This window comes from Liolophura sinensis, chromosome 6 (genome assembly GCF_032854445.1).
Source record: "Liolophura sinensis isolate JHLJ2023 chromosome 6, CUHK_Ljap_v2, whole genome shotgun sequence".
In the NCBI taxonomy this organism is placed as follows: domain Eukaryota; kingdom Metazoa; phylum Mollusca; class Polyplacophora; order Chitonida; family Chitonidae; genus Liolophura; species Liolophura sinensis.
Genome location: NC_088300.1, coordinates 26,474,266 through 26,501,506, shown reverse-complemented (window position 1 = coordinate 26,501,506; position 27,241 = coordinate 26,474,266). Strand labels below are relative to the sequence as shown.

At 37.8% G+C, this 27,241-nt stretch overlaps 1 protein-coding gene across 4 annotated transcripts; it reads right to left on the bottom strand.

Annotated features, from left to right (window-relative positions):
* Positions 1-1,862: 1,862 nt before the first annotated feature.
* Positions 1,863-12,654, bottom strand: LOC135468371 (actin maturation protease-like). 4 transcript variants are annotated; one of them, XM_064746585.1, is made up of 6 exons: positions 12,527-12,654; positions 10,932-11,403; positions 9,954-10,046; positions 9,275-9,393; positions 7,924-8,115; positions 1,863-4,746 (listed from the first exon to the last, which is right to left on the bottom strand). In XM_064746585.1, the coding sequence occupies exons 2-6, from the start codon at positions 11,306-11,308 to the stop codon at positions 4,388-4,390; spliced, it is 1,140 nt and encodes a 379-aa protein (XP_064602655.1). In that variant the 5' UTR covers positions 11,309-11,403; positions 12,527-12,654; the 3' UTR covers positions 1,863-4,387. The 4 variants fall into 4 exon arrangements, with proteins under 4 accessions (XP_064602655.1, XP_064602658.1, XP_064602656.1 ...); XM_064746588.1 differs by having other exon boundaries at positions 10,932-11,003; positions 12,527-12,596; XM_064746586.1 differs by lacking the exon at positions 12,527-12,654 and adding an exon at positions 12,169-12,412.
* Positions 12,655-27,241: the final 14,587 nt, after the last annotated feature.

Here is a 27,241-nt window from a genome sequence, read left to right as displayed (position 1 = left end):
ATGATGAGATGACATGCCTTCCGTGAGACTGGTGTGTGTGTGTGTGTGTGTGAGGCAGTTTGATTTTGGGATGGGATGTGGGTGGGTAAACAAAGATGGAGGGATGTGACGTGGGAAAATTTATTCATACAGAAGTGTTTTTAATGATGATTCATGTAAATGCAGTTTAAGCTGCAGAGGCCATTATGTTTTAATTTTGTTGGGATGGAGGGTGGGGTCCATTCGTCTTATCCTGTCTATTGAAGTCGAACTATCAGCTGTTCAATATTATCCTGCTGTTAAAAATTGTGAAAAGTTGATCCCTTTGTTGTATTGCTTTTGCATCATTTAAATTTGGAGTATTCGAATTTGTCATTCAGGTGTACGGCTAAATAAAATATGCATATTATTTGTATCCAGAAGTGGCTGATTTCTACTGTGTTCTTGATTATCAGCCTTGTAGGTTGGAAACAGTCGTAGCTCTCTAGTGGTTATGCAAGGTGCCTTGAGGGGCAACAATTCTCTGGTTCAGTCAGGTCATATGGAACGCTTGGAAGCTGGTAGTCTTGGCCCGTCCTTAGCTTTCAGCTGTCTCAGGACAGTGCAAGTATAATGGGTGGAAAATCAGACTGTATTTGGCATGGTGAACCAATGAAGCAGCATTGATACATGCAGGTTATATGATAGAGTACTAACCTGCGGATGAAAGTGGGTTCTCCCCGGCTCAGGCTTCCTCCCACTATCGTGTTGGCCACCTTTGTACTAGTGAAATATTCTTGATTATGGCGTAAAACACCAATCAGAAAAATGAATGAATGATAAAGTACTGGCTAACCTGATATCAGTATGCTGTGATGTAGTGGTCCGTCAGGTTCGGTGTCTTTAACATGGTGACTCAAGGAGATCCGATTAATACATGGACACTCATAATATGGTGTCAGTAACCTTCATTTATGGGGATTGCTGACACTATATTTGCGTATCTTGTCTGTAACCGGGTAACAAATTCATCCTGCAATTGAACCATTAATGCAGCGAAGACGGTCCATGTTCAGCATCACTGTTTTGAGATACCTGGTCAACAGATGCATATGGGATGGGCTACAGAATACTGGAATATACACGTCCCCGTCCATAAATGAAATGAGTAAATTTATGAAATTTAGCTGCAGTCATGGTACATGTAATTGAGTCACACCTAAGACTTTAAAAGAGGAAGTTGTAACTTCCTCGCTTGGCGTTCAGTGAAGGGGATAGTGCAACGACTGGTTGACCTGTATCAGTATAATGGCTCGGGCGAGGCGGCTTACTTGCCTTCGGTGAGTCGTCTCAGTGAAGCAACACTAGATTAAAGAGCGGTGGAAATCCGCCCTGCGACAAGGAGGCACATTACATGCACCCGAAGGATTCCTTCGTCGTCATACGACTGAAAAATTGTTGAGTATGACGTTAAATCCCAAGCACTCACTCACTCCATTCATAAAGCTAACCTCATTGGACAGAGCTTCTAACTGCATGAATAATTACCTCAGTTAAGGATTTGTAGGAGAAATAAAGAGTGTGTCAATTAGTCACTATTATTTGCTGTGTTTATTTACTGTACAGATGGGAGTATGATCCTGAGTATACATTAAACAAACAATTAATAACAAGATGGACTAGTATATCAGACAGCATCATTTCACCATTTCACCTTGGGTGCTCTCACTCATGACCTCAGTTTCCTCCTCCTCCAAAAAAAAAAAAAAAAAAAAACGGACTGACATGACAAAGATGAAATTTTCTTGAGTGCGGTGCAAAACCAAGTCAAATAATGAACAAATAAAGGCCTGTTGAAAACAGCTATTTTGCAATAAATTTTTATTGCACAATATGTAGAACCATGTGAAATCTTGGTACAAAAAAAAAAAAGGCCACATTGAGTATTAAGAAAATTTAATCATTAACAGCGAAAACATACCTGGCCCTGGGGCAGAGTAAATGGCCTCACAACATGACATATTACTGTAACACAGTGAATTATGCAACATTTTGTTTATACAAAATCAAGGTAGGCCATGGACACAAAATACTTTTCCATGTGTACAGTATTCATGATGACCTGCACACGCCTCACAAAACTTTGTTTTGCAACTGCCGAGTATTTATTAAGGTCATTATGATTTATGTGTAACCAATAGTATTTTACATTTTATGCGAGTATTTATTGAGGTCATTATTATTTACTAAGGTCATTATGACCTGCACATACCTTATAGAACTTTGTTTTGCAACTGCCGAGTATTTATCAAGGTCATTATGATTTATTTGTGTAACATAGAATGTTACATTTTATGCGAGTATTTATTAAGGTCATTATGATTTATGTGTAACCAATAGTATTTTACATTTTATGCGAGTATTTATTGAGGTCATTATTATTTACTAAGGTCATTATGACCTGCACACACCTTATAGAGCTGTTTTGCAACTGCCGAGTATTTATTAAGGTGATTATGATTTATATGTGTAACCAATAGTATGTTACATTTTATGTGGGTATTTATTAAGGTCATTATTATTTACTAAGGTCATTATGATTTATGTGTAACCAATAGTATGTTACATTTTATGCGAGTATTTATTAAGGTCATTATTATTTACTAAGGTCATTATGATTTATATATGTAACCAATAATATGTTACATTTTATGCGACATGTATTATACAAATGAGAGAATACAAAATGTGGTTTAAATGATACAAGTGAGACTGTTACACAGGAGGAGGTTATTCAACCAAAAACACAAACCAAAGATAATAAGTCCAGTTTAAAAAAAAAATCAAAATAAAAATCTGAAACTAAAATTTGGACACAGTCCAGGTTCTGTGCACAAGTTGAAAGTGTTTACTTCAAAACATTACATTTTCACAATTTTCTTTGTTGTAGGAGTACTACAAGTGGATTACACAGTTACACAACCAATATCAGTATTGTGCAAAAATAAGGGTTGGAACAATTGACAATGTCCACAATTTTTAAATAAGCACAAAAAATAGCTTTCCCTTCAACATGAAGGTACTATGCTATTGCACATGTTAGAAGTGTTCACTCTAAGACCAGTTTCACAACCTTCTGTTTATAATATTAAGTGGCGTACATCACACAACACTGCCGACATTTCAAAACATGCCAAACGGGTTCAAAATCTATACATCAGCCAAAACATGGTATTTCTATAAAAATCAAGCTCCTATACAATGGTGTAAATGTTTGCAACAAATCTGAATTTCACAACCTTCTACTCTAGTTGCACAAAAAAGTTACAACTGGTGTTGGGGGGATGGCATGACATGGCTGGGGGCACACCATTCCTTATATTCCCTCATTTTTTCAAACATGGGACAATAATAATACTTGACAATAACAATAATACTTTATTTTCTTTGGAAGATCAAATTGGAAGTACAAATAAATAAATGATTTAAACAATAAACCATAAATACAACCTAGAAATAATCTACATTTAAAAGCTGCCCTGTAACTTAAAATCAGGGTTTAACTTCCAACTCAGTCATTTTACAATCAAAATATGGGTAATTTGGCCAATCACAGCTATCAATCTACAACTGCTAGTTAAAAGACTATATATGATGTTGATGGAAATCCTTTCCCTTTGAAGTCGGAAAGTTTGACTAGAAAGACATTATTGCTTTGGCATGTTATTGTTGTCCAGGAAATCTTAATTATCATTCCACTCTTCCAACCTAAAATTTTGCCCATTATGTAGTTGTACTGTTTCCCCATTCTGAGAGTTTTTCTGATCTTAGAAAAGTGTTTTGAGGTTTCTTTGGAAGATAGAATGATATCTTACAGGAAAGCATCAGTTTGAGCACCAAAAGTAATATCTTGTGACATTTATTTGCCTCTAAAAATTCAATTAATGGCAAAATTTTATGTCATCTACCAATCGCTACACAGTTTAGCAAAGGCACCTAGTGCCGATTCCAGAAAGCCATTTCTGACTTCAGTAAAAAATTGAAATATGATCATAAAGCTTATTTTTCGGCTTTAGAAATCAGAATTTTGCCCACCTCATCAGTATTAGCTTAAGCCAAAAGTGTCCAACTTTCTACTTCCAGATCCAAATTACTAACCAATGTAAAGAGGTTTAAAAGTTTGACTTAAGTCAGAAATGGCTTTGTGGAATCAGCCCTTGGACATTTCCGTTTTTTTTTTTTTAATACAAATTTTTGTCAGTAGCATTTCTTTCTTTTTTAGACTCAGTCTTGAACTTGAACTTGAACCTGAACATGGGTTCAGTAGTAATAAAGTAGAAATATAGGCATCACTCTAGGGAAGGAAAGCCAGAGTAAACAGTTAAAATTGGGTGTAGATGCCTTTACTTCTTCACTCTGAACATCTATTTCACCTCATCTGTAACACAATGCCCTTATCCTTAAGCCCCTCCCCCAGCCCTCCTTCTGGCAACACCCACTTCTGGGGACCGGTCAGTTTGTCAGGGTCCGCCTCCACCAGATTTCCATTACTATGAATCAGATCACTAAGCAGCCAGAGGGCAGTGTGTTGACTCTTCCCCTGGTGGCCGTACACCCACAGTTCTTCTGGATTACACCCAGAGGTTGTCCCCTGTAACAACTCTGCAGCCGTCCCTGTCACAGGACCAATCAGGTACAAACATTCAAATCTGTCACTTTCCACCATTTGGATACCTTCAGACTTCATCAAATGTTCAACAGTATCCAGGCGAACCTTCATAAACAATCCTGCAGAAAATAAAAACCAAGCAGAGGGTACACATATTACACTAATCTGAATGTTAGAGATACAGAATCACTGCTGACTGGCTGACAGTGGCGATAAGATTTTCTGGGTTAAGTCCTGCAGCCTTGATCACCCACCATTCTGATTTCAAACCCCAAGTAATAGTTGGCTGAATCTGTTGTACTGTTCATACTGGACATTTAAAATTTTATATCAGTTATGTTTGTTTTTATACACATATTTCTTAATATTTTCTGATCCCTCATCTATACTGTATAATTATCTCCCCTTGCACCACATGGCAGGATCGATAGAACACTTGTTACAGGCTTAGACTCTGATCTGGCTTACATCAAGACCATCATTCATCATTCTCATCACTCTCTCACACGTAATATTTCACACAAGATAAGTACATGCAGGATTAGCATTTTAAAGTAGAACATTCAACTACATGTTGTCTGGAACCTAATAACTAACATTCAGTGCCTTCAGCATCTCTATTTTCATAAGCACAGTTCTGAGAAACTAAGAATAAATTCACAATGGCTTAAAGTGAAGATCTGTTGGCTTTGAATGTGACTCTCCAAACCTTTATGTCTTGTCCATCTTTTCTCACACCCTCTTAATGGGCATGCTCATATAGCAGTATTTCATTCATTTGATATACATTCAGTTTATCAATGGACAACAAAATCATACCACCGATTCCCATACACAAAAAGACAAAAAACAAGGCAAGACAAAATGCAAAACAAGACAAATAAATATACAAAAGAAGACAAAACCAAACATTCACTGAATGCCAACAGCTCACCTCATTAGGTAGTCATCAATCAGGTAAACAGTTAAATATACTTTTTATATTTATTTGATTGCTGTTTAACACCATACTCAAGAATTTTTCACAATGGCAGCCAGTTTTTGAATCAGGAGGAAACCAGAGTGCCCTGATCTTCGCGGACTTACTAGCGAACACTCCTTCATGACAAAATCATTTGGTGGAAAGCGAATCTGCAGGAAAATGCATGTAAGACCACACAAGACAATGCTGTCAATTGCTAACTGCCACCAAAGGGGATGAAATCCAGACAGGTCAATGTCTGAGAGGTGTATTGTACCAGTGTTTCAGGAGACATGAGGAAGAAGAAAACATAAAAATAATGCCAAAATGACATGAAAGAGTGTGAAAACTTATTTGCAAACATGGTCTTCAAGATCTGGATTATTTTCCAGGAGAAAAGGGTATTTGAAAATATTTTTGTATGGTGGGTATTTGGGACCACCTCTTGGTATATATCATCTTTGCATAATAATGTTATAAATAAGAATTTGATGTATGTCTAATAACACATGCATTTAATCTGAATTATGATAATATTTATGAAAGTACTGAAAATATAGATATGATCAAAATCCAGGTTGAACACATTTGTTAGGCGAAAGGGCCAAATTCTAGTGTAAATATAGTCTTTAAACATGTGTTACATCGTCATTTATAACATTAATACACAGACAATATATACCAAAAGGTGGGCCCAAATAATACCCACCATACAAAAATTGTTTTCAAGAGTCTTTTTCTCTTTAAAGAAAATTAATGTAATGAGGATCACATTTACAACTAACTTTTTGCACTCTTAACACCTAAACTTTATGTAAAGGCAAGCCCCTGGACCATGTGGCCACAATCATCACTCCTGTTAAAAATATAAGTTAATCACTAGAGAGCAAATGGTGACAGCTGTCACACTATTCTATGATGAATGATCTGTTTTGCTTGCTACCCTGCCCCTTGTCTACACCAATGTACTAGTTTGTCACTAGAAAGCAAATGGTGACAGTTGTCCCACGGTTTTATAGTGAATGGTCTATTTTGCTCACTACATTGCCCTTTGCCTACACCAACGCGCAGGTTTGTCATCAGAAAGTGCCTACACCACAAAAGCACATAAATCTTTGAACTGTGCGAATTGAAACTACACTGAACACCTACCCTCTAATATTAGTACATGTATATTATTTTGTATTTGAAATATAAAATGTTACCATTTCATCTTGCACTGAACCTCAAAATTAGGAGCTAAACACAAAACCAGTGACATGAACATGGACACCAAGACAGACATCGTCCTCTCTCACACTCTCACAATACCTTCATATAGGCGGGCTAAAAACAAAAACAATATACATGTAAATTAAGACTGGTTACATACATGGCATGTATGAGAATATGATGTAATGTAACCACACTATTTCATGTGAATTGCTCATATACAGTGTCCTCATGTTTTATGTTTCTCAAATTTGGACGATTTAAATAGCAAAAGTTCTTGCAGAAGTGAACAGGTAAGTAGAAAACTTGCAGCCCTGGAGTAGAATTCAAACATGTGACTAGACATTACTCAGGAATGAGTAATGCAGTGGGTTTTATCCAAACCTCACTTAAGTAAATCTGAAGACTGATGTTTGCCAACAAATGTAGTTCCCTGTGATACTGGTGATAGTTTGTAAGAGGTATGGGGGAGGGGGGATATACAAGCCACAACACGACACACTAAACACATCACAAAGACTATCTAACATGATTAATGAATGATAACATAAATGACAAGGCCTGATTTGATGAAAGGGGTCCTTAAACGTTCATTTGTCATCCAAATAACCTTCTTAACCTAGTGAATGGTGAGATACCATTTGGCACTGATGCATTTATTAATTACATTTTCACACATCAGTAGTCTTATCACTTACTGAATTTGGATGGTATAAATGGGAAAAAACCTATATTTATATCTAAATTTTAGAACATGTTTTGACAACCTACTTTTGACAACCAATGGAATCATTTTTTTCTTTCTATTTCATTACGATGGATACATTATTATTTTTTTGGTATGTGAACACTTTACCACAAGACTGTAACCAACATTCCACAACAATAAGGGCATTAAAAACGGACAATACTGGACAATATTGGTTTCTGCCAGTCCTCCACTTTGATTGGTTGGTGTGAATGCTGATGGTTACAATACTTTTAAACATGTGATTGTTTGTTCTGCAAAGTAGAAATCCATGTCATGTCCACTCAAAACAGCTATCCCACTTAATATTGCTCACATGGTTGACTGATTGTAGCTTACATGTACAATAAACTCTTCAGGGAGGAGGAGGCTTACCCGTGAGTACTGTCCAGTGAGCTTTGTGTCCGAGTTTCTGACAGGGCTGGTGATTTTTGTCAGCATCATAGGGCACAAGAACGGGGTTGCCACAGAGTAATGCTGCCATCAAGACACACTGGTCCTGTACCAGGTCAATAACACTGGTCTGGATTTCAGACAAGCCTTCACACAGACTCGCCATGTTAGTCACTGTATAATTAGAACAGCTAAGCCAATTACTGTATTTCACCTGCAAAAACGTATTTTTACAGGCAAATAAGGATACTTCAGAGAACACGATATATATACATATATATATATATACATATATATATATATATATATACATATATATACATATATATATATATATATATATATATATATATATATATATATATACATATATATACACACATATATTTTGTCATAACGGTTTAATCTTTCCTTCCAAACACACCATAAAACATCTTTCCAAGGAGAATAGACTTCTTAGAATCAGGCGAAATGAGTAATTTCGTCATAGCTAAATTTATGTCGAATACAGAAACTATATGAGAAGCTCAACCGTGAAATGATAAACTGAGGAAATCAACTGTGAAATGATGAGCAGAAGTCAGCACACTTCTGAAAACTAACCATAATTTAAGGACCTGTGACCTGCCAGAAGCTACATGACATTTTTCAAGTGGATGGTTGAAACAGAAACTGGTTGCCATTTGTAACCGGTTTTAACACTTTTAACATGTGAGAGATAGGAGAAAATGAAATTTGTACACCTGGCTATAACAATATGGCCTCAAAAAGGGATGTTTGGACGCCTTTTTTCACATTTCTGGCTTTACCCCTGCCATAAGGCCAGTGATGTACAAGAAATGTTCTGAAAATCTGATGTACAATGAAGGGTGAAAATGGGCTCAAGATCAAGAGCCATCAATCTCTTAGCCCACATTTAGTCTGGATTGTCTGGATAATCAACTATGATCAATCTTTTGACCTGTTACAAACTCTTTATTATTTAACTGTAGTGAAATACCATCAACTTCTTAACCCAGATTTAATATGGATTATCAATTACTATCAGTCTATTATCCTCTTAATCCTGCTTTATTCATGAATTGAATTGTATCTCAAAGGCTGGTGAATGATCCATGCAGTTTGTATTTGTGCTAACATTAACCTTACATTTTAAAATGAGCTCTAAAATAAAGACATGGTTTCATATTTTTGGAGATGACATTATCATTGAACCGACTTTGAACATGGGGCTATCTTTGTGCTCCCTCACTCAGACTCCACAAGAGTTGCTTCTATCATCACTGACATCAAAATCGTTCAATTCACAGTGGCCCAATCCCTCCACTCTGACCTGAGAACATCTCCCCCTGCTGGGTGAAGCCCCTGGTCTTAGCCTCTTGATATACCTGGTCAGGTGACAGCTTGTGTCCCAAAAGTTCAGCAGCCATTACTAGGGCCACCAGCCCACACCTGATGAGAGACAAAGAGACATACATGTTTGGGTGTTTATTTATGAAATTCTTGAGCAGTTAGAGAGCTGGTTGCCCAGTCGAATAAATTCTATAGTGCAGTCAGTCCATTTTTTCCATTCCATAATTGTTCCTCACTGGTTGAGCGAACAAAGATACATACAGCTTCAGTATACCTTTACCTGAAAGCCTTTACAGTTCTAATCCTGCTCCAGTTCAGCTTAACATCACAAAGTTTCTCCTGAGTATCTCTCCTATCTCATTGGTATTTTGTGCTGAACTCAAGCTCATAAAAAATATGACTGTGATTTATAGTACTGACTTGACCAGGGTCCTACTTCTTGATCTTTTGAAGCTGGGCAAAAACTACCTGCCTCTCAACAACAACTGTATAGGCCCACCATATTGCCTGAATTATCATAATTTTGGTGCTGGTGTAAAGCCAAGTCCTTCAGGTCCAAGCAATGTTACTTCAAGACGAGGTTTTGCTGTTGTCTTACAACCACTGTCTAACACAAACAGTTCACTCTTTACAGGCTGAGTTTACAACCCTGAGCTTACCTGGGGCCATTCTGTATCATGGGAGTACAGGGATTGTACACTGATAGGAATCTATACCTACACATATCTGACTGGGCATTCTCTCCACCTAACCTTGGGAAACAGAAGGATAACAAGAAAGTGTCAGAACATTATCTGCTGGATTACTTCTCAAGTTTGGACTTGCTGGCAGGAAAACATTTCAGAATCTAATCATTTGTAAATCTAAAAGATTTAGGTTTCATTAATGTCAAGTAATAATTTTGATTTTTTTAATTGCTTACAACTGATACCTTTGTACGTTTGCTACTAGAAAGAATAGCATGTCTGTAGAAAGATGACATGAATAAACTCTGAAAGAGTTAATGTTTAACGTACCCTATCAACATATTTAATTTATTTTATTGGTGTCTTAGGCCATGTTCAAAATTTTCTGCAACAAATCTAATTTATTCTGAGCCACTGACATAAATGAGATCATCAGCATCAACACTTTGCCATTCCCATGGCCTAGCAATCAAATTTTAGGTTCATTTATTCAACTGTATGATCTCAGTTTTGCAGCATGTTCAGAAATTATCACACCTGACTACCATGATGGCAGTCAGGTGTTGACAGCAAAGAAAGGTTCAGAGAAAACCACCGTAGCATGACTTTAAGCAGTGCCAGAGGGCTAATGACTTCTGGGTGGCATTATCACTCATCCAGCGATTTGTTTTTTATGCGCTAATGATAAAAAATTTGACCAACAGGACACTGGTCATGACAAAGGCCTACAAAAAATATGGAGAAAAACCACACAGAACACCTACACCTCAACTGGGGCCTATTTCGCAAAGCCATTTCTGACTTTGGGTCAAAATTTAAAGTATTCTTTAAGTACTTACTTTTGGGCCCTAAATTTGTGTCACTATATCAATGTTATCTCATGACAAAATGTTCCATAATTTCGGGATATAAGAAGAATAACACAGAACGACATACATGTATTACACTTACAGAGAGTTCTGGTGTACTTGAGAATATGCCTTTTCAGCCACGTCCTTGTGGAGTACACGGTCGTGAATGGCACTGCAGATAGAAACCTCTGTATTATTTGCTGAACTGGGGCGGGCCAAAGGTATGGGTGGTGGAGGCGGTTGAACTGCCTGCGGTGGCGGTGGCGGTGGTTGAACCGCTAGTGGTGCAGGCGGTGGCGGTGGTGGTTGAACCGCTAGCGGTGGTGGCGATGGTGGGGGTGGCGGGGGTGGTAAAGGCTGTACCTTATCAAGTAGTGACAGAGCAGCCAATGATGGAACAAACAGTGGTTCACAAGATAGTGACACAGCACTTGGTGTCTCAGACGGCTTCAAGTCAGATGCAAGCTTTGACTGCATCTTTGTCTATCATGACTTTATGAAATCAACTGAAATGTCATGATATTGGATGGTTTGGAACAAGGACCTTTACACAGTGCAGATGAACTGAAAACCTGAAAGGAAAAATACCATCATTGTAAACTGTAAGTTGGATGTTATTTGTAGTTGAACATAGAAACTTTCTAAATAAAGGATTTTAATCATTTAGTTGAATTTTGAACATTTTAATCAAGAATGTTTTGCATCTGTGATAATTTATAGTCAATATGTTGAATGCTAAGCAGAGCCTGAAAAAACCCACAGCCCTCACCAGATACCTGAAAAATCTCTTGACATAAACCCTGGCTAAGCTTACATGGAGCTGGATTAAACTTGGGATTTCACTGATCAAAGGCTGTGAGTTTTTATCATCTGTTTGTTCATAACTGGTCTAATCCCTTGTTCTAATGCAGTTTCTAGGTAGTTTTTAGAAATGGGAGTACATACAGTGGGCCCATAAATACATTAGCCCTGAATACACGATGAATACACGTCTCCTTAGTTCTTCCTTCACCAATGACTGATTAGACAAAGCATTGGTATTCACTAAATTAATACAGTATCAGTATCATATTATTTTTCAGTTTATTTCTTTAATTTGTGTTTTATAATGATGTATTCAAGAATTTAGGTCCTTTACAGGTGATGGTCAGTTTTATGGACAGAACAAATCAGAAACAATACTATGCCTTCTAGTTCAGTTAAATTAAATATCACAAATTGTTCAAAATAGACCTCACCTTTAATTTAATTGAACTGTATGCTGTCTACTAATCAAGTGTTTAAATCACATACTAAAACACTTATATGCTATGAATTTCAATTTACACGACACTTACTTGTCCAAATCGGTACATACATGTAGCTGGGAATTATTTTCCTATTTCCATGATAACTTTCTCAGAAATTCACCGCCAGTAGTTCTGCATGACTGACTTCGCAAATATAACGCGAAACGCACACTTTAGACAACGCGTAGGAGCGTGTTAGTAAAATACTTGTATAACAGGGAAGAAATTTACGGGCACTGATTGATCATAAAACAAAACAATGCGCCAAACCAATGGGCGCAGCCATATTGGATTCGCCCCTAACTGCGGAAGAAGAATGGAGTACTGAGAAGAAAATCGATTTTAACTCTTGAGATCATTTTTACACAGGTTTATTCACGTAAAAACAAAACGACTATAGGCCTACCTCAAAGCACACACAGTTGGCATATTATTCCGCAAACTACAATCACTGCATGGTACAAGTTAAAAGGAAGTGACCTGTGATTAGTAATTTTTTTTCAGCGGACCGAACGTTGCGCAAACATGGAAAGGTCAGTGTGTCTTAAGGAGTGGTCCAAATGCTGCTACTGAAAGGGGTGATAGGGTGTTAAGGCGTGTCTGCATGTTCCCGAGGCTGAAGCTGATTTTGTTATTGGGGCCTGACTGGCTCATTCGATGAGTTTTAAGAAAGTTCTCTCTGCAGCTTATCGATCGGTCCCAGACAAACTCAGACTCAAACCCCGCTGGTTACATTAAAGTTAGTCATAACATAAGGCATGCGGCACGAATAAATGGAGTAATGAAATGCATCCGGGTCTAAATTAAAAAAAAAAACAAAAAAACGATCTAAAACAAGGAGCCATATACCATGTCGATTGGTAAAAGGGTGTATATAATTACATACAGCGCCTTTTACAGGTTTCGTGGCTCTATATCTCTCAAGGACAAAATTAAGAGTTCATCTGTATCTAAAAAAAAAAAAAAAAAAAATGCTGACATTTATAGCCTATTCATTTAATCTATGAACGTGTGCGTCGCATGTGTGAAAATTCGATAGTAACAAATTACGGGAAAAGCCAGAGGAAGGGAACCTCTTATAAGGATATTTAATTGTTGTTTCATTTTCAGGGTAGGCTAACCAGATATAACCATTCCAGACGCCCAAAAACATGTTCTAAATGCCTTTTCGACCAATTATATACCTCAATGATATAAACAAGCTCTGCTTGCCTGTCCTTAGGCCCTATAGGCCTACGTTAAACAGCTAAAATCTTATGATTTGCGACATTGCCGCAGTCATTTCATAGCACATAGCACACACCACCTCTGTCAGTCATGGTCTATGGTGGGGGGGGGGGGCTGAACATCATATGAACTATCAGGCCCCTGTAAACCAGTTGATACTAATCGGCACAGCTTGGGGTAAGGGTTATGGGCGCATCGAAGAATACAGCCAGGAGGCCACATGGCTTTCCTTATCCACATATGGTGGCTTAATTTTTGTCACTCTAGGCCAGTAGGCCTATATGCACAGGCGTACAGTTACACGTATGCCTACATATACAACAGCGCTCTCGAACAAGCTGTTCTACCAAACGAGTTTGTGTTTATAGAATTCATTTATATATTTTTGACATCACGAATCACATTTTAGCCTACTCTTCTCGAGACTGCTAATGGTTAGAGCGGTACGGGCGTGTGAACGTGTTTTAAGAGAAAAACAGTAGGCCTATCCCCCTCAACATTGTGATGAGGAAGGACTAGACTGATCATTTTGGCACAAATTTAGTTTTTGGATTTCACACAAATTTTCAATATTTTCAAGTTAAAGGGTCCGTGCATCTTCACCTTCCACACTTTACTTGCGTATACTTACTTTCCGCTGAAATACCGATATATACGCGCTATGTGAGTTGAAATATTGAACTCTAAAAGCTCATGTGGATAAACTGAACAATGTTTATTATACATTGATCAGAGTAATCAGACCCGTAGGCAGCGAAGTGGAGAGGATGTGGGGTTGCACATAGGAAAGCGGAACGGCTGCCCAAGTCAGTTATAGGCGAGGGTCCAGGGGCCGCCCGGGCCCCGGAAGCTCCGAGATTGCAGTCGCCCAGAGACATGTTCTAAATGCCTTTTTGGCCAATTAAAGTAAATACAAACAGATGAACGGACCGTTTAACTAGAAAATATTGAAAATTTGTGTGCTAAGAAGTAGATTACCTGGGCGGGGAGCGAGAAGCATCCACAAGATCGCAAAAGGGAATTCATATCCAGCATTATGATAAAATCCTAGGTAAACTCAATATATATATTCTTACATTCTTTGTGATAGAAACATACAGGCATGACTTCATAAAGCATTAGCATCATTTGTAAATATTATCTAGATTTGCTGAAAATATGCCATAAAATGGGGAAAATACTGCACTGTTTTGCTGGGCATTGGAGGCTAAGAGGGACGGTTAATAGACCATGAATTTCTCTCCGTTTGAATGCTAAGTTATATTGCCCAATTTTGCAAATTACAAAAGTTCAAAAACTATGACGACGTGAACGCTTTTCATGGAGGTTAAAATGTCTGACCAATAAAATAACAGCGCTTCAATCTGTTTGAACAAATTGAAAGAAATGTATTAAAATCCGATTTAAAAGAATGAAGAAAGCAAGGAACATTCACTGTGGTGGTTTTTATACGGTTGGGCCGAAAAGTTGTGTGTGTGTGTGGGGGGGGGGGGGGGGAGGGGACTGACAAATGCCAACACATTCTAACGATGGTGGTTAGGTATATGTGTGGAGGAAACCCTGTATACAGACATACACAAATGTAACTGCAAAATGACAGGTGAGTTTTAGAATGGATAGGAGGCTTTAAAACTCTTAAAGCCTCTGAACGACAGTCTATGTTTACATTTAAAATGAAAGGTATTATATCAAAAATGGATACGTGTATATACCAAGGCAGGCTCATATGTACACTTTTGTGCGCAATGCTCGCAAATAGGTCTATTCCTCTTTGCAAGAGCGTTTATTCCGTTGATTTTACAAAAATCAGTAGATTATACATAGTACTCTTAGAAAAGAACATTTGGATATTTGAAACCTTTAGTTTTAGAGCATGAGTCGTAACATAATTTTTGGCAAGTCAATATCAATAAACCTTGAATGACTTATTACTGGGTGTATATTTGCAGATGTTTTGCTTGAATGTGGACAAGTAGCTTGTGATCTGCAGTGAAGTCTTGAAAATAATAAAACTGCTAAAATAATTTCAACAACTTAAAGGATTCATGAAAATAGTTTTAAGGAAGAAGTTTTTTGAAGAAAGATAAATCAATAATGAGAAAACGATTTTCCTTTTTAAAGCATATTTTATATTTTTTGTATGGCCACTCTATTTTATGCGTATTTTTCGTCAGTGGCCGCAATATTTGGAAGTGACATCATCGATGTGCATACAGGGAACGCGAGAGCAGCTTAGCGTCCCCAGTTCGGGATCTCCACCCACAAAGGTGGCCTGACAGTTGCAGAAGTTTGAGAGCGTCCTATAGAATAATTTTAATAAGAATAACGTTTAGTGCCTATATTTTTCCATTCTCTTATTGCACTTCAAAAATGAAGTGACGTCACCGGTTCTACGATGCAATGCCAAAATTTTGGTGACGGTATTACGCCCAATCCTGTTTCGCCTTCTTGGCACAGGGTGACTATTGTCCAATACTTATTGCACCCGGCATGCTCTAACGACTCGGTATGAAGCTGAGACACGCTTTTCGTGTGCAAGTTTCTGACCTGTACAGCCTAACGTCGTGCCACCCTTCCCTATGCTCACCAGTTTTATTCTCTTGTATTGATACAATATGAAACTGAGGGAACGCATTGAAATGTGCTTATTAGCGTGTGAAAAGTACCTTGTCAGATTGTAATTGCACACAAAATACTGTCAGAACCCTCTCCAACCGGTTGTTTAAAAATCCCTTGCTCGATATATGTCACTAAGTTAGTAAATGAATGTTTGCCCTTCGATTTTCCTCACAACCGTTCACCCGATCAGTTTCACACCTGTCAGGTGTACTGCTGGCCCCGGGATCATTTGATGTAACAAGATCAAGTTGTTTATTCGTCAGCAATAAATGTAAACCTTTATTGACCACACTGCTAAACATTTATACAATTTATTTATTTATTTGATTGGTCTTTTACGCCGTACTCAAGAATATTTCTCTTATACGCTGGCGGCCAGCATTATGGTATTTATGCAATGGGAACATCTAACTATGTGTTGCCGACAAGGTCACCATGCATGGACCATACTGATTGTTGTTTTGGACGACATCCATCAGGATAAGCAGTGATTAGGCCGAGGTTTTCCCCCATCAGTTCTACTTAAGCAAACACGTGTTGGCGCAAAATGTATAGGTTTGCAGAATATCATTACACATTATAAGTCTGCATGAGAAAACCTTAATGTAACTAGTACAGAATAATTTCAGCGTTCTGACGTTTACACTGTAGACCTGCTTGGGTACATTTACATATATACGTTGGGTTGTTAGTTGCTTGTATGCTTTTGTGAACTATACGTTACATATCCAGAAATGAGCTTAGTTCGATCGGATTTGCTTCAAATCGTGGGATATGGTGTTACATATATCCATACATATACCTAGATCTTATTCAACATACAGAGCAACAATACGTCTACTGTGTTAATCCTGTTCAGGCAACAGCGCTAGGCTGGATTACAGTAATCTTCAGATTTGCTGGCATACCGGCACGATTGTTCATCGTACATGTCTGAGGAGAGCGGACGTTGAGACACGCATGTCAGGGCTGGAGTAGGTCTAGACCAGAATGTTCCAGAGTTTACTAAGACTTAAGCTCAAGTCATGTGCGTATATGGTCATTGCGATACTGTATGACTTGAGGTCACTTATGGTTGAATTTGTCCCATGTCATATGTAAAGTTACGCCATGCTGCCAGTTGCAGGGTATATCAAGGAATACAGAGTCTTCTGATATTTAGGATGTGTATATTTGGATTTAGTATTCCTTAGTTTTGAGTGAACAACATTCGAAAATTTTGCCATGACCTTAGAAATTCCCGAGTAAATAGAAATTGCAGAACGTTTATTATTTGAGATCAGAGACATTCTGAAGGAAAATTTCTCCGCGAAATACACCCTCCAGTATTGTCGAACCTAAGGAAGGGAAGGTTTACATTCGTGATATTGTGTTTAGTTTGATGCAACTTCGGATCAAAGCAAAGCGAGTGTAATGGCGGACAACCGTCAAACAGCAAACGGTCAATCAACGGTGCATACTGATGAGAACAGCGACAAGGTCATCACAGCTTGCAGGAAAGTCATGTTCCACAAACATCATGACGACGATTCCGAATCGGACGATGACACCAATAGCATTAGACTAATGCGAGGCCCTGGAATTGTACAGGACGTTCAAGATGCCGAAGAACTGGCGAATAAACGCCCAGAAAATATTGACTGGACGGTGACGAGTACTTTGTTCAAGTCGTCTGCGGTACAGAGTACCTGGACAAGTCTCAAACAGAAAAGTGAGGCGGACATGCAGTCCGGTAGAAGGAGTAGTCTCTGGATTCCGCCCACCAAGCACGTGAAGAGTGCCCCTCCCAGCATTAGGAGAAGTCGAAGCCGTAAAGGACTCACTGAAATAATCAATTCGTTTTTGACTACCTCCAAACTCAGCAAGCGTTATGAGGATAAGTTCAAGGTCGGCGACATGTACTTGTCCCGGCGACAAATTAAACTGCTCTCTGTGGCCTTTGCGTCGAGAGAGGAACGCCAGGAAAAAATCGAAACTTTGAGAAGTAACATTGCAATCATTGATGACAAAGTCCGCCAGTTACACAGCCAGAAGAACTCAGTGATGATGTCTTACGTGCAACATCAGAGAGCAACTTCGGTGAGCAGGAATTCCCAACCCTGTGTCAATGATATCAACGAAAACATGGTGCGGTTTTCCCAACAAGATGAGGTAAGTCATTGTGTGTACATGTAATTTACGTGCGCCAGAAACAAGATGACCCTCTTAAATTAATAATTATTCACGATGTTTGAAACGTGAGACTTATATTTCACGCACAAACTTGCCCATCGAGCCGTGGTATATACTAACTTGTTACGTTCTAGTGATCATATGTCTTCCAGCACGAAATTTTACAAACCCTTACAACTCGAGTCCAACCTGATGTTTGGTATACAATGAATCCACACGATACCCGAGTTAAAAAGATGTCAAAACTTACAGATAAACCTTTTTTTTAAAACAATAATCCAGCCATTAAAAATTTTGAATCGAGAAGTCAAAGTGACGTCAGCCATGTTTCATGCTAGAACCTCAAGCAATGTACGTTCTGGCTGTTGAAAGATAAACTGCCGACAACGAAATCCAATGACTATACCCTTATTTCTTGTAGGCGAATTTAAACGTAAGTTTCGTGTCAGTTTAAACGGCCGGATTACTGTTAAAAGATGGTTTATTAATGCAGACTTTGACATGTTTACACTTCGTATGACTTAAATAGCTAGAGAATAAGTGTATACCAAATATAAGCCCGGATTAGAGTTGTAAAGGTCAGTAAAATTTTCCGCGAGAAACAGACTGGCACCCACTCAGATCTCTACGTGCAAGTAACAGAAAGTGTCCAACTGAGCTAACACAAACACATCAAAAGTGTCCCCTCCCTTTAATAGATATTACAAACATATTCATTAAATAATATGTGTGAAATATCAAAGCCTTACTAAAATATGTGGAAATATTGCGTATTTAAGAGACATTTACTTAGCAAGCAATCATAAACTGATTTCTTTATCTGATTAAAATTTCGCGAAACATTTAAATCATGCTAATTTAAAAAAAGGAATCGACCAACGATTCATCATGGAGACCGCCTCTTGCTTGTCAAAGTTTCATGAATATAGCAGCTTATATGCTAGACTTAGAAGGCATTTTAATTTAATACCTTTAATAATGTTACATCCAAAATTTTGGGTTTGTGGAGGAGGAGGAGGGAAAGCAATCTTGATGATACACTACACTTTTCTAAAGTGTTGGAAATTTAACACTTACTTTAAAAAAAGCTTAAAAAATGTTATCATCTAACATTATCTCATGTCAAATTAATGCTTTTAGGTCTTGTATTCCGCGTTATAAATGCTACAAATGTTATAATCCAACATTCTGTTACAACTTACAAACGACCGTTAAGCGGTGTAACATTGTAAAATGTTGGCACTTTTACAAAATATTTTACAGCATTCAACATGATGTATCACTTTAACACTTTAAAATGTTGACATCTGACTTCTGCGTTTGAAGAAGGGCATGGTCGTAGCTGCAGGGTCCTGTTTAGGAATTGACTTCTTTAACTTCTCACTTAACACATGAGTTTTGATTTCCGCTTGTCTCTTGTTTCAGACGATGGAGTATTTCCGGCGCTGGGTACGGGTCGTAATCATCGTTCTTCGCTGGATTTCTGTCATTTTACAGTGAGTCCCATGGTTTCATTCTCTGCCAAGTTTATACCCCTACGGCTTTTACCGCTTTATCAACATATCTATACATTCAAGCAGCCGGTCTGTGAAATCACAAAAGTAGGCCTAAATCTAAGCTGATTTATATTCAGGCTGTTGGCTGTCAAATCTATTGATGGGCTTCACTGCGTGATTGAGTATGCGCGTGCGGTATTGTGTAAATCTTAAAAGATGACAATTCATTATTTCGGCATTTTATTTTTCTGAAAAGTAAAGTGCCGATATATTGATCGGCATAGTATGTAGTAATAAAGAGTGATTCGAAGTAACACTATACTCGTGCATGAGTCCTGGATACTATGCATATATATGTGATAAGATATTGATTTAGATGTATTAAAGTGAAAGTATTTCAATATATGAAGAAAGGTTCAAGGGGACGTTTGACCACTTTAAGATTAAGAACCTAAGCATTTTGGTTGATCTCAAATGCCGTATTTAATGTTGGAATATACTTGTAGCTTTTGTTTTTCACGTGTAGACATTACTCCTCCCAAAAATTTCATCTGAAGGTGAAAAAACAAAAAACAAAAAAAAAACAAAAAACAAAAAAACAAAAAACAAACAAAAACAAACAAACAAACAAAAACAAACAACAACAACAAATAACAATGGCCCATTACGTTCAGTAGAGAATTTAAACATTTAACTGCATTTTGTTCAGTCCCCAATAAGTAGTTTTGCACTATAGTTTACAGCGGTCTTTTCAATGACAATTGGTACTTCACCCGTAGGCATCTTTCACATTGTCACGTATCGTATTCGTGGAGTAGACTTCAGTGTATTTGTGTGAGTTTCTGAGAAACAACAATGAAATTGACCATTCTGTTTCATCTTTGTGATTCACTCCAGGATCAGTGAAAACAAGCGCTCGCTGGACCGAGAACTTAAGAGCTTCACGGACATTGCCAATGAGATCGAGCGCCAGTCACAGAGTTTCAAAAATGTCTCCATGAAAGGACCAACTTTTGACAAAAGTAATTTTGTCACCAACAAAGAGGTGAGATTTTTAATTTTTTTTATAGTTCTATTCTCCTTTCAGCACACATAAATGAGCATGAGAAGTGAACAGCGCTTTTCATAAAGTTTTGGACGTTATCTGGTATCTCCGGAATAAGGGCTAAATTGATTATATCTTGGAACCGTGTTATTTATTTATGTATTTATTTATTTATTTAAAAAGATCACATTTTAGAGCTAGTCTTCATGACAGTATCTATAACATTAAACACAAAGCATTAGCATTAGCAAACAGTACAGATGGTTTCACTCTACATGTAAAAACAATACAAACCTTTAAAACTTGTGTAAGTACAATAATCCTTGTTCGTGGAATAAGCTGTAGCAGTCCATCTTGGTCACTCATCACAGTTTATTTCCACTCTACCGTTGTACCAATGTAATATTTCCCCAGTTTATTTAGAAGAGCTTTGGTCATTTGTAGATTACACTGAGCTATGACGTCAGAAGGACGTTGACGTTGAGGAGTGTAGCCAGAACGCCCGCCATGTTGCAACAGGTAAGTCGCTGTACCAATCCGAACATAGACAAAATGGTAAATAATTCAGAGGAATTAGTATTATGAGCATTGTGCGACATTGTTCACGGAATACCATGGAGAAAACCTTTTGTATCTAAAGAACTGGCGTATCTGTTGTAAAGTGTTAGTGTAAAGACCATACACTTCAAATATAATAAATCTACGTAATATTACTCTGCAGAGAATTGGGTATTGTCTACCTTGCATTCGTTAACTTGACTCAGTATTTATATGTCTATGGATGACAGGAATGCAACAAAATCCGGCACAATACTGCAGGGTAATAAAATGTTAAGGTATAAAGGATATATCTATTAAAAATATGTATTCAGAGAACCTTTGACATTTATAACTGGCGTTTTGTCAAGGTTACGAATGAAATATACGGCCATGATTCTACTATTTTATTTCAACTTTCAATTTGACTCTAAAACTGCACTCTAAATTGCACCATAGATTGAAAAATACTCTGTAAACAGCATAATAATCAAATGTATCAAAAGTAAATGAGATTTGAGAGACAAGGTTCGTTGGAGGCAGCTAGGTTATGAGACCATCGTAAAACTGGGCACTTTAATACATGAACTTATATATCAGACAACAAATGTTTTGCCCATTTGCATGCTCATGATATTTGGAGTGTCGCAACAACTCTTGTGACCAATCAAATCATGTGTCTTATCTTTAGGTGATGCATGGGCTGCAAACCCTCCAATCATTGGCCGAATACCCACTTCATATTCAGGAAAAGCTGTGCAAAGTGGCATGGTATCAGCAGTAAGTTTGAATTCCTTCATTCTTATGTACGTGAGTTAGTATAATTCTTATACATAATCTACAAATTAAGGCGAAACAGCAAATATATGTTTACAATATTTAGAGGCAAAAGTGTCAACAAGTATCAAATTACTAATGTGAAACAACTAGTTCGAAAGGAACTCAAGCTAACAGCTGTTTATCTTCCGAATGATACTTTTATTTAGAGGAATGTCCCACAATATTGACTATAGTTTATTTCTTTTAGAAACTGTCTGTAAAACCAGTCATAGTCGCTACCATAAAGTTGCCTTTAGTCAGTGTCTCGTAACAACCCAAGCTCTACACATTGACATGTTGAACGTCCATATTATTACGAGGAAAATGCAGTTTGAATGCTTTTTCTAATTCCTGTTGATAAACTCCATAAGCTTAGTTTCGACACCAACAACTCATTGCCTCGGGAAAGGTCATAATTAATAACCTTTAGGTATTTATGGTTTAAATAACCTTTAACCGTATTATAAGTTACTTTGGACATATACTGTGTGTTCTGTTTGTTAAAACAATACTTCGAAACCAACTGCAAGCACCATGATAGTAAAGCAATGCATGGATTTCACACAATTTCTAAGTCTGAAACAAAAGCAGTTTCGAATGATACATGATTAATCTATTCCAGAATACAAGCCAGGCGGGCAATCTTGAGGCAGGGTCATTTCGCGGAGTTCTTCTATTTCATCCTCTCGGGCCAAGGTACGTCAACCATTTCATTTATTGCCACCGCCTGTTATCATTCTCATTTTATCTATTATTGTTCTACGTCCATCTGTGTATACAGATGTAGATTTTACGACAAATCTAACAATGAATCTGACGTTCACCTTTAGTAGGGCTAAGAATGAATCTCTTCCAGCCTGTATATTTACTTGGCTTCTTCACGTGACCTGTAGGACCTGTAGAAACTGTAAGTCAGTTAAAATTCAGTGAAAATTACGTCATTTAAGTTTATTTCTCTCGCCAGCATTTGTTAAGAAAATGGTAGAAAACGAGAGAACAAAGGAGCCAGAGATGCGCACTGTAGCCAGACTGACGAAAGGGCAAAGCTTTGGGGTAAGACATGTCATACATATTTATTATACAAAACCCTTATTATCTCATTTCGCTGTGCACAGCGTCTTTCTCAAAGCAGCCGGTCGCCGCGATATGGCTGCAATATCACCGAAGTGGCGTTAAGCTGTAAACAATTCATTCCATGGGGCCGATATGCCTTGGAACAATGAAGACGCCGGCTCGAAGCCAGATCTCGCCTGTAGCGAAGAGGCATATCAGGTAATTAGAGAAGGGTGATTTACTCAGGCCACTCTAGTTAACTTCAGTCATCCATCTGACCACTATAACATGTAAGCGAAATATACTTAAGCATGTTCTTCAACTCAAAGGAAATGGACAATTCTGGGTAAAATTACTATTCTGGGTCTTACTGTCTCAAAAGCGGAGACAGCGGCACCCTCTGTTGCATTACTTTGAATTACTTGATGATGGCCCATGATGTTCCGCCAAAAAATGAAATACGCCAGTGTATCATTTAGGAAGTAGCCCTGCTGTACCGAACGACGCGAACCGCAACCGTGGAGAGTGCTACACCAATGGAACTTCTCATGGTCAGTGGAGAAGACTTCATCCGGATTTTTACACGGACTGGTAATCCGGACGAAGAACCTGGATACGTCGCGTTTCTCAGGTAGGCCTACTGTTGAGAACAGACTAAACTCTAAAAGGTGATTTTAAATAAAAAACGACATCTGTAGAATGATATCCCTGATTTGCCAACCGTTGTCTACAAATGAAGTTAAAGATGGTAAAACAGTATTCTGTGATTTATTTTAAATGTGTATACAACATTTTGAAAAGAACTTTGCGTTTGTGATATTTGTAATGATATTTGTTCATGTTCAAGGCAAATCCCAGTTTTCGGCAACTGGCCATTGTCCAAGATAAAATCGGATCCAGGAACTTGCTTTCTCCATTATTTCAAGTAAGTTTACGGCATTATCTGAGCTAATAGGGCTAAAAATTCTCTGAGTGAAGCCATATTGTCTGTTATCTGGTTTGTATAACATAACAGTTATAAAAATATGAATGTTAAATTTTGCTTTTAACATGCCATATGTTAAAGATTTTGTTCCCAATTCTGTATCGACAAATCGAAGGACTCCTTCCTTATCCAAAGAGCTCGGCTTTTGCAACAATGCCTTGCTACACACAATACATGACGTAATTAACACTTTACTACAGACTATTCACTGTACCAAGAATAATTATTTATTGAGAAAGATTGAAACTGTATGGCAGTTAGACTGATATCATTCATATCAGCATGGGCATTCATATTTTCCTTAAAATATCAAATGAAAAATACCGGTTTTCCAACCATTGGAAATTCATCTCTGTTTAATATTCAGGCGTGGAAGCGTTGTCACTTTGGATTCCTTAAAAAGCGACTGGATCTACATCGTCAAAGCTGTAAGTACACCCTTCAGATCTCGGATCAAGAAGTCGACTTGGTTCATTTACTTATTTAATAGTTGTAATGCCCTCCTCAGGAATTGTTATCGAATTCAACGGCAGTCAGAGTTGTGAGTGGAGAGAACTGGAGTGCCTGGCCGAGAAAACCATAAACTCATGAACCGGTCTGCAACAAGAAGTCCAGGAAACTGATAAATTACGGACTGACATATTGGCGGACGAAGAGACGAGGAGTACACCCACAACACCGATTAGGGGACTAATTAAAGCAAACATATTCGTGTATTGGACAAGTGGTTGTAATTCTGTCCAAATTATGAACCCAAAAATAAAAATCTAGTATGGTTGATTATTATAGATTATTAGCCTAGTGTGATGTGTATTGGTCGGAGTTAAATGACAACATTTCTCACAAGCCCACACTCAAATGACAGTCTTTCGCACAAGCCCAGCTTGACGTTTATCGGTCACACTTAAACGACAACTTTTCAGGCAAGCCCAGCTTGACGTATATCGGTCACACTTAAATGACAACCTTTCGCGCAAGCCCAGCTGGACGTATATCGGTCACACTTAAATGACAATCTTTCGCACAAAATCAGCTGGACGTATATGTCGCTCACACTTAAATAGCAACCTCTTGCCCAAGCCAAGAGTGATGTAGGCCTAAAGAGCTCACTCTTAAATGGAAATCCTCGCCTAAGATTAGTGCATGCGCATAGAATCTGTTACTTTCTTTACTTTAGGGATGTTGTGAAGTTCTTCAGAAACTACATGCTGTTAAGCCTCGCTCATCGAAATGTCTCGAAAAGTTGAGAAGACTCGATTACGTTGAACCGGTTCTACCCCGAGACAATGTTCCATTTGTTGGTGAGTTTTTAGAAACACCAAGACGAAATTTGTAGTACCTGTAGTTAAAAGTGTAAGTATATAGTTCAGTCTTTGTAGTGTCAGAACCATATGAGAAAGCGATGAATCATTCAGTACTTTGGCTCTACACCGCTAAAACATTAATTTATGCATGGATGAATTTAGACAATCTCATTTCCCATAAAAAGTATGGATACCTGGCTTTAAGTCTGGCTTTAAGTCATAACTCTTTTTTGTAAACAACGTATGTGTTTCCAAAATGCCTGAAAGGAAAACGGTTTGACCTAAATATAGTGTTATTAAGTCAAGTGATCTCAATTCTAAACTGGAAACTTACAGCAATTCGTCTGTGTTCAGTGTTGCAAATTTGGTTGAAGTTTGAAATATGGTTTTAGACGGCTGTCTGGATTGATGTTATTTGTGATTAGATGATTATTGTAAATTGAAGGCGACAGGCGATTGTCAAGCAAGCTATACACTGTTTTCTTCCTTTTAGTTTCCAAAGTTGACGACGGTTCCTCAAAGTCAGGCAGGAAAGTTCGAGTTCCACTTCCGGTATTCGATGCCATGAATGAATATTTCCACGGGCTTCGCAAGGTTATTAATTTCAACTTTTAATGTTTCAATACCCACCATACAATAAACTTACAAATAACCTTTTCTCCTCAAAGAAAAAATCGGAAAAAAATTTGACTAATAGACTAAAAAAGACTATATTTGTTAAAACGATTTCACGCTCTTTAGTCTGATTTTGACATTTTTATGTTTTCTTCTCCTTTAACAACTAACATAGCTGGATCTGAAGAACCAGATAATGGCAGAATGAATGAATGAATGATTATGGCTTAACGTCACATCGGCAATATCTCAGTCATACTGGTGCGATATATTGGCAGAAAGACCTTTGTCGCATTTGGCTTAAACGGGCCTCAATATTTGGATCGGAATTATCAACAAATGTTCTTCTGGGATATGCTCTTTATGTATTTCAGCCTGTAGGGCACACCGGTCTTTGATCTGTCCATCACCACCAAGTGATGTGATTGAGTGTGATTGACTGAAAACAAATGAAAGTTAGGCCTACACTTCCGAATTTCACAGCATTAATTCCACTGAATTATGTAATGAGATGTAACGCACTGGTCCAGAAATTACAATAAAGAAAATAACAGAAAAGAAGTAATTATTCTTACGTTTCCTACATAATCACATAGGCTAAATATGAAACAGCAGTGTTGCTGTTGCAACTCGCACGTCAACTCTTCTTATAGACCACCTTGAACACAACTAGATCTGTTTATTGTTTCGTGTACAGCTGTACTTTGGTTGAATTTCGGAATCGGATAAGCTAAAAGTGAAATCGTACGAAAACATAACTTAACATCGCACAATACTAATATAATAACAATATATGGAAACGGACTAATTGTTGGCTGTACACTCAATATAAACTGTTTTTCTTTAGATCATCTCTCAAGCAATGGAATACTTTGCTAGACTGAGTATTAAGTGCATTGTTTTCAGCGTTCCTAGGTAATGATCATGTTCGATTAAATATTCAAGGATATTAAATTTCAACATAGCAATATCGATTTCCTGTGTGACTCTTAGAGGCTCATACAACGTTGGACAACACGTTTGTGAACGTATACAACTGCGTATTACCTATTGAACACATTACCTCCGATTCAAACTCTTCGTCGTTCTTTCTATTTCTTAGGACGCCGAGGCCAAAAGGCTTGCCGAAAGAAAACGAATTCAAGAAGAAATGGCTCGAAAAGATGCCGAGGAAAGGAAGAAAGCGCAACAGAGTGATATTCCCGATTGGAAGAATTTTCGGAAAACTCCACGAAAAGTCTCTTTCTCA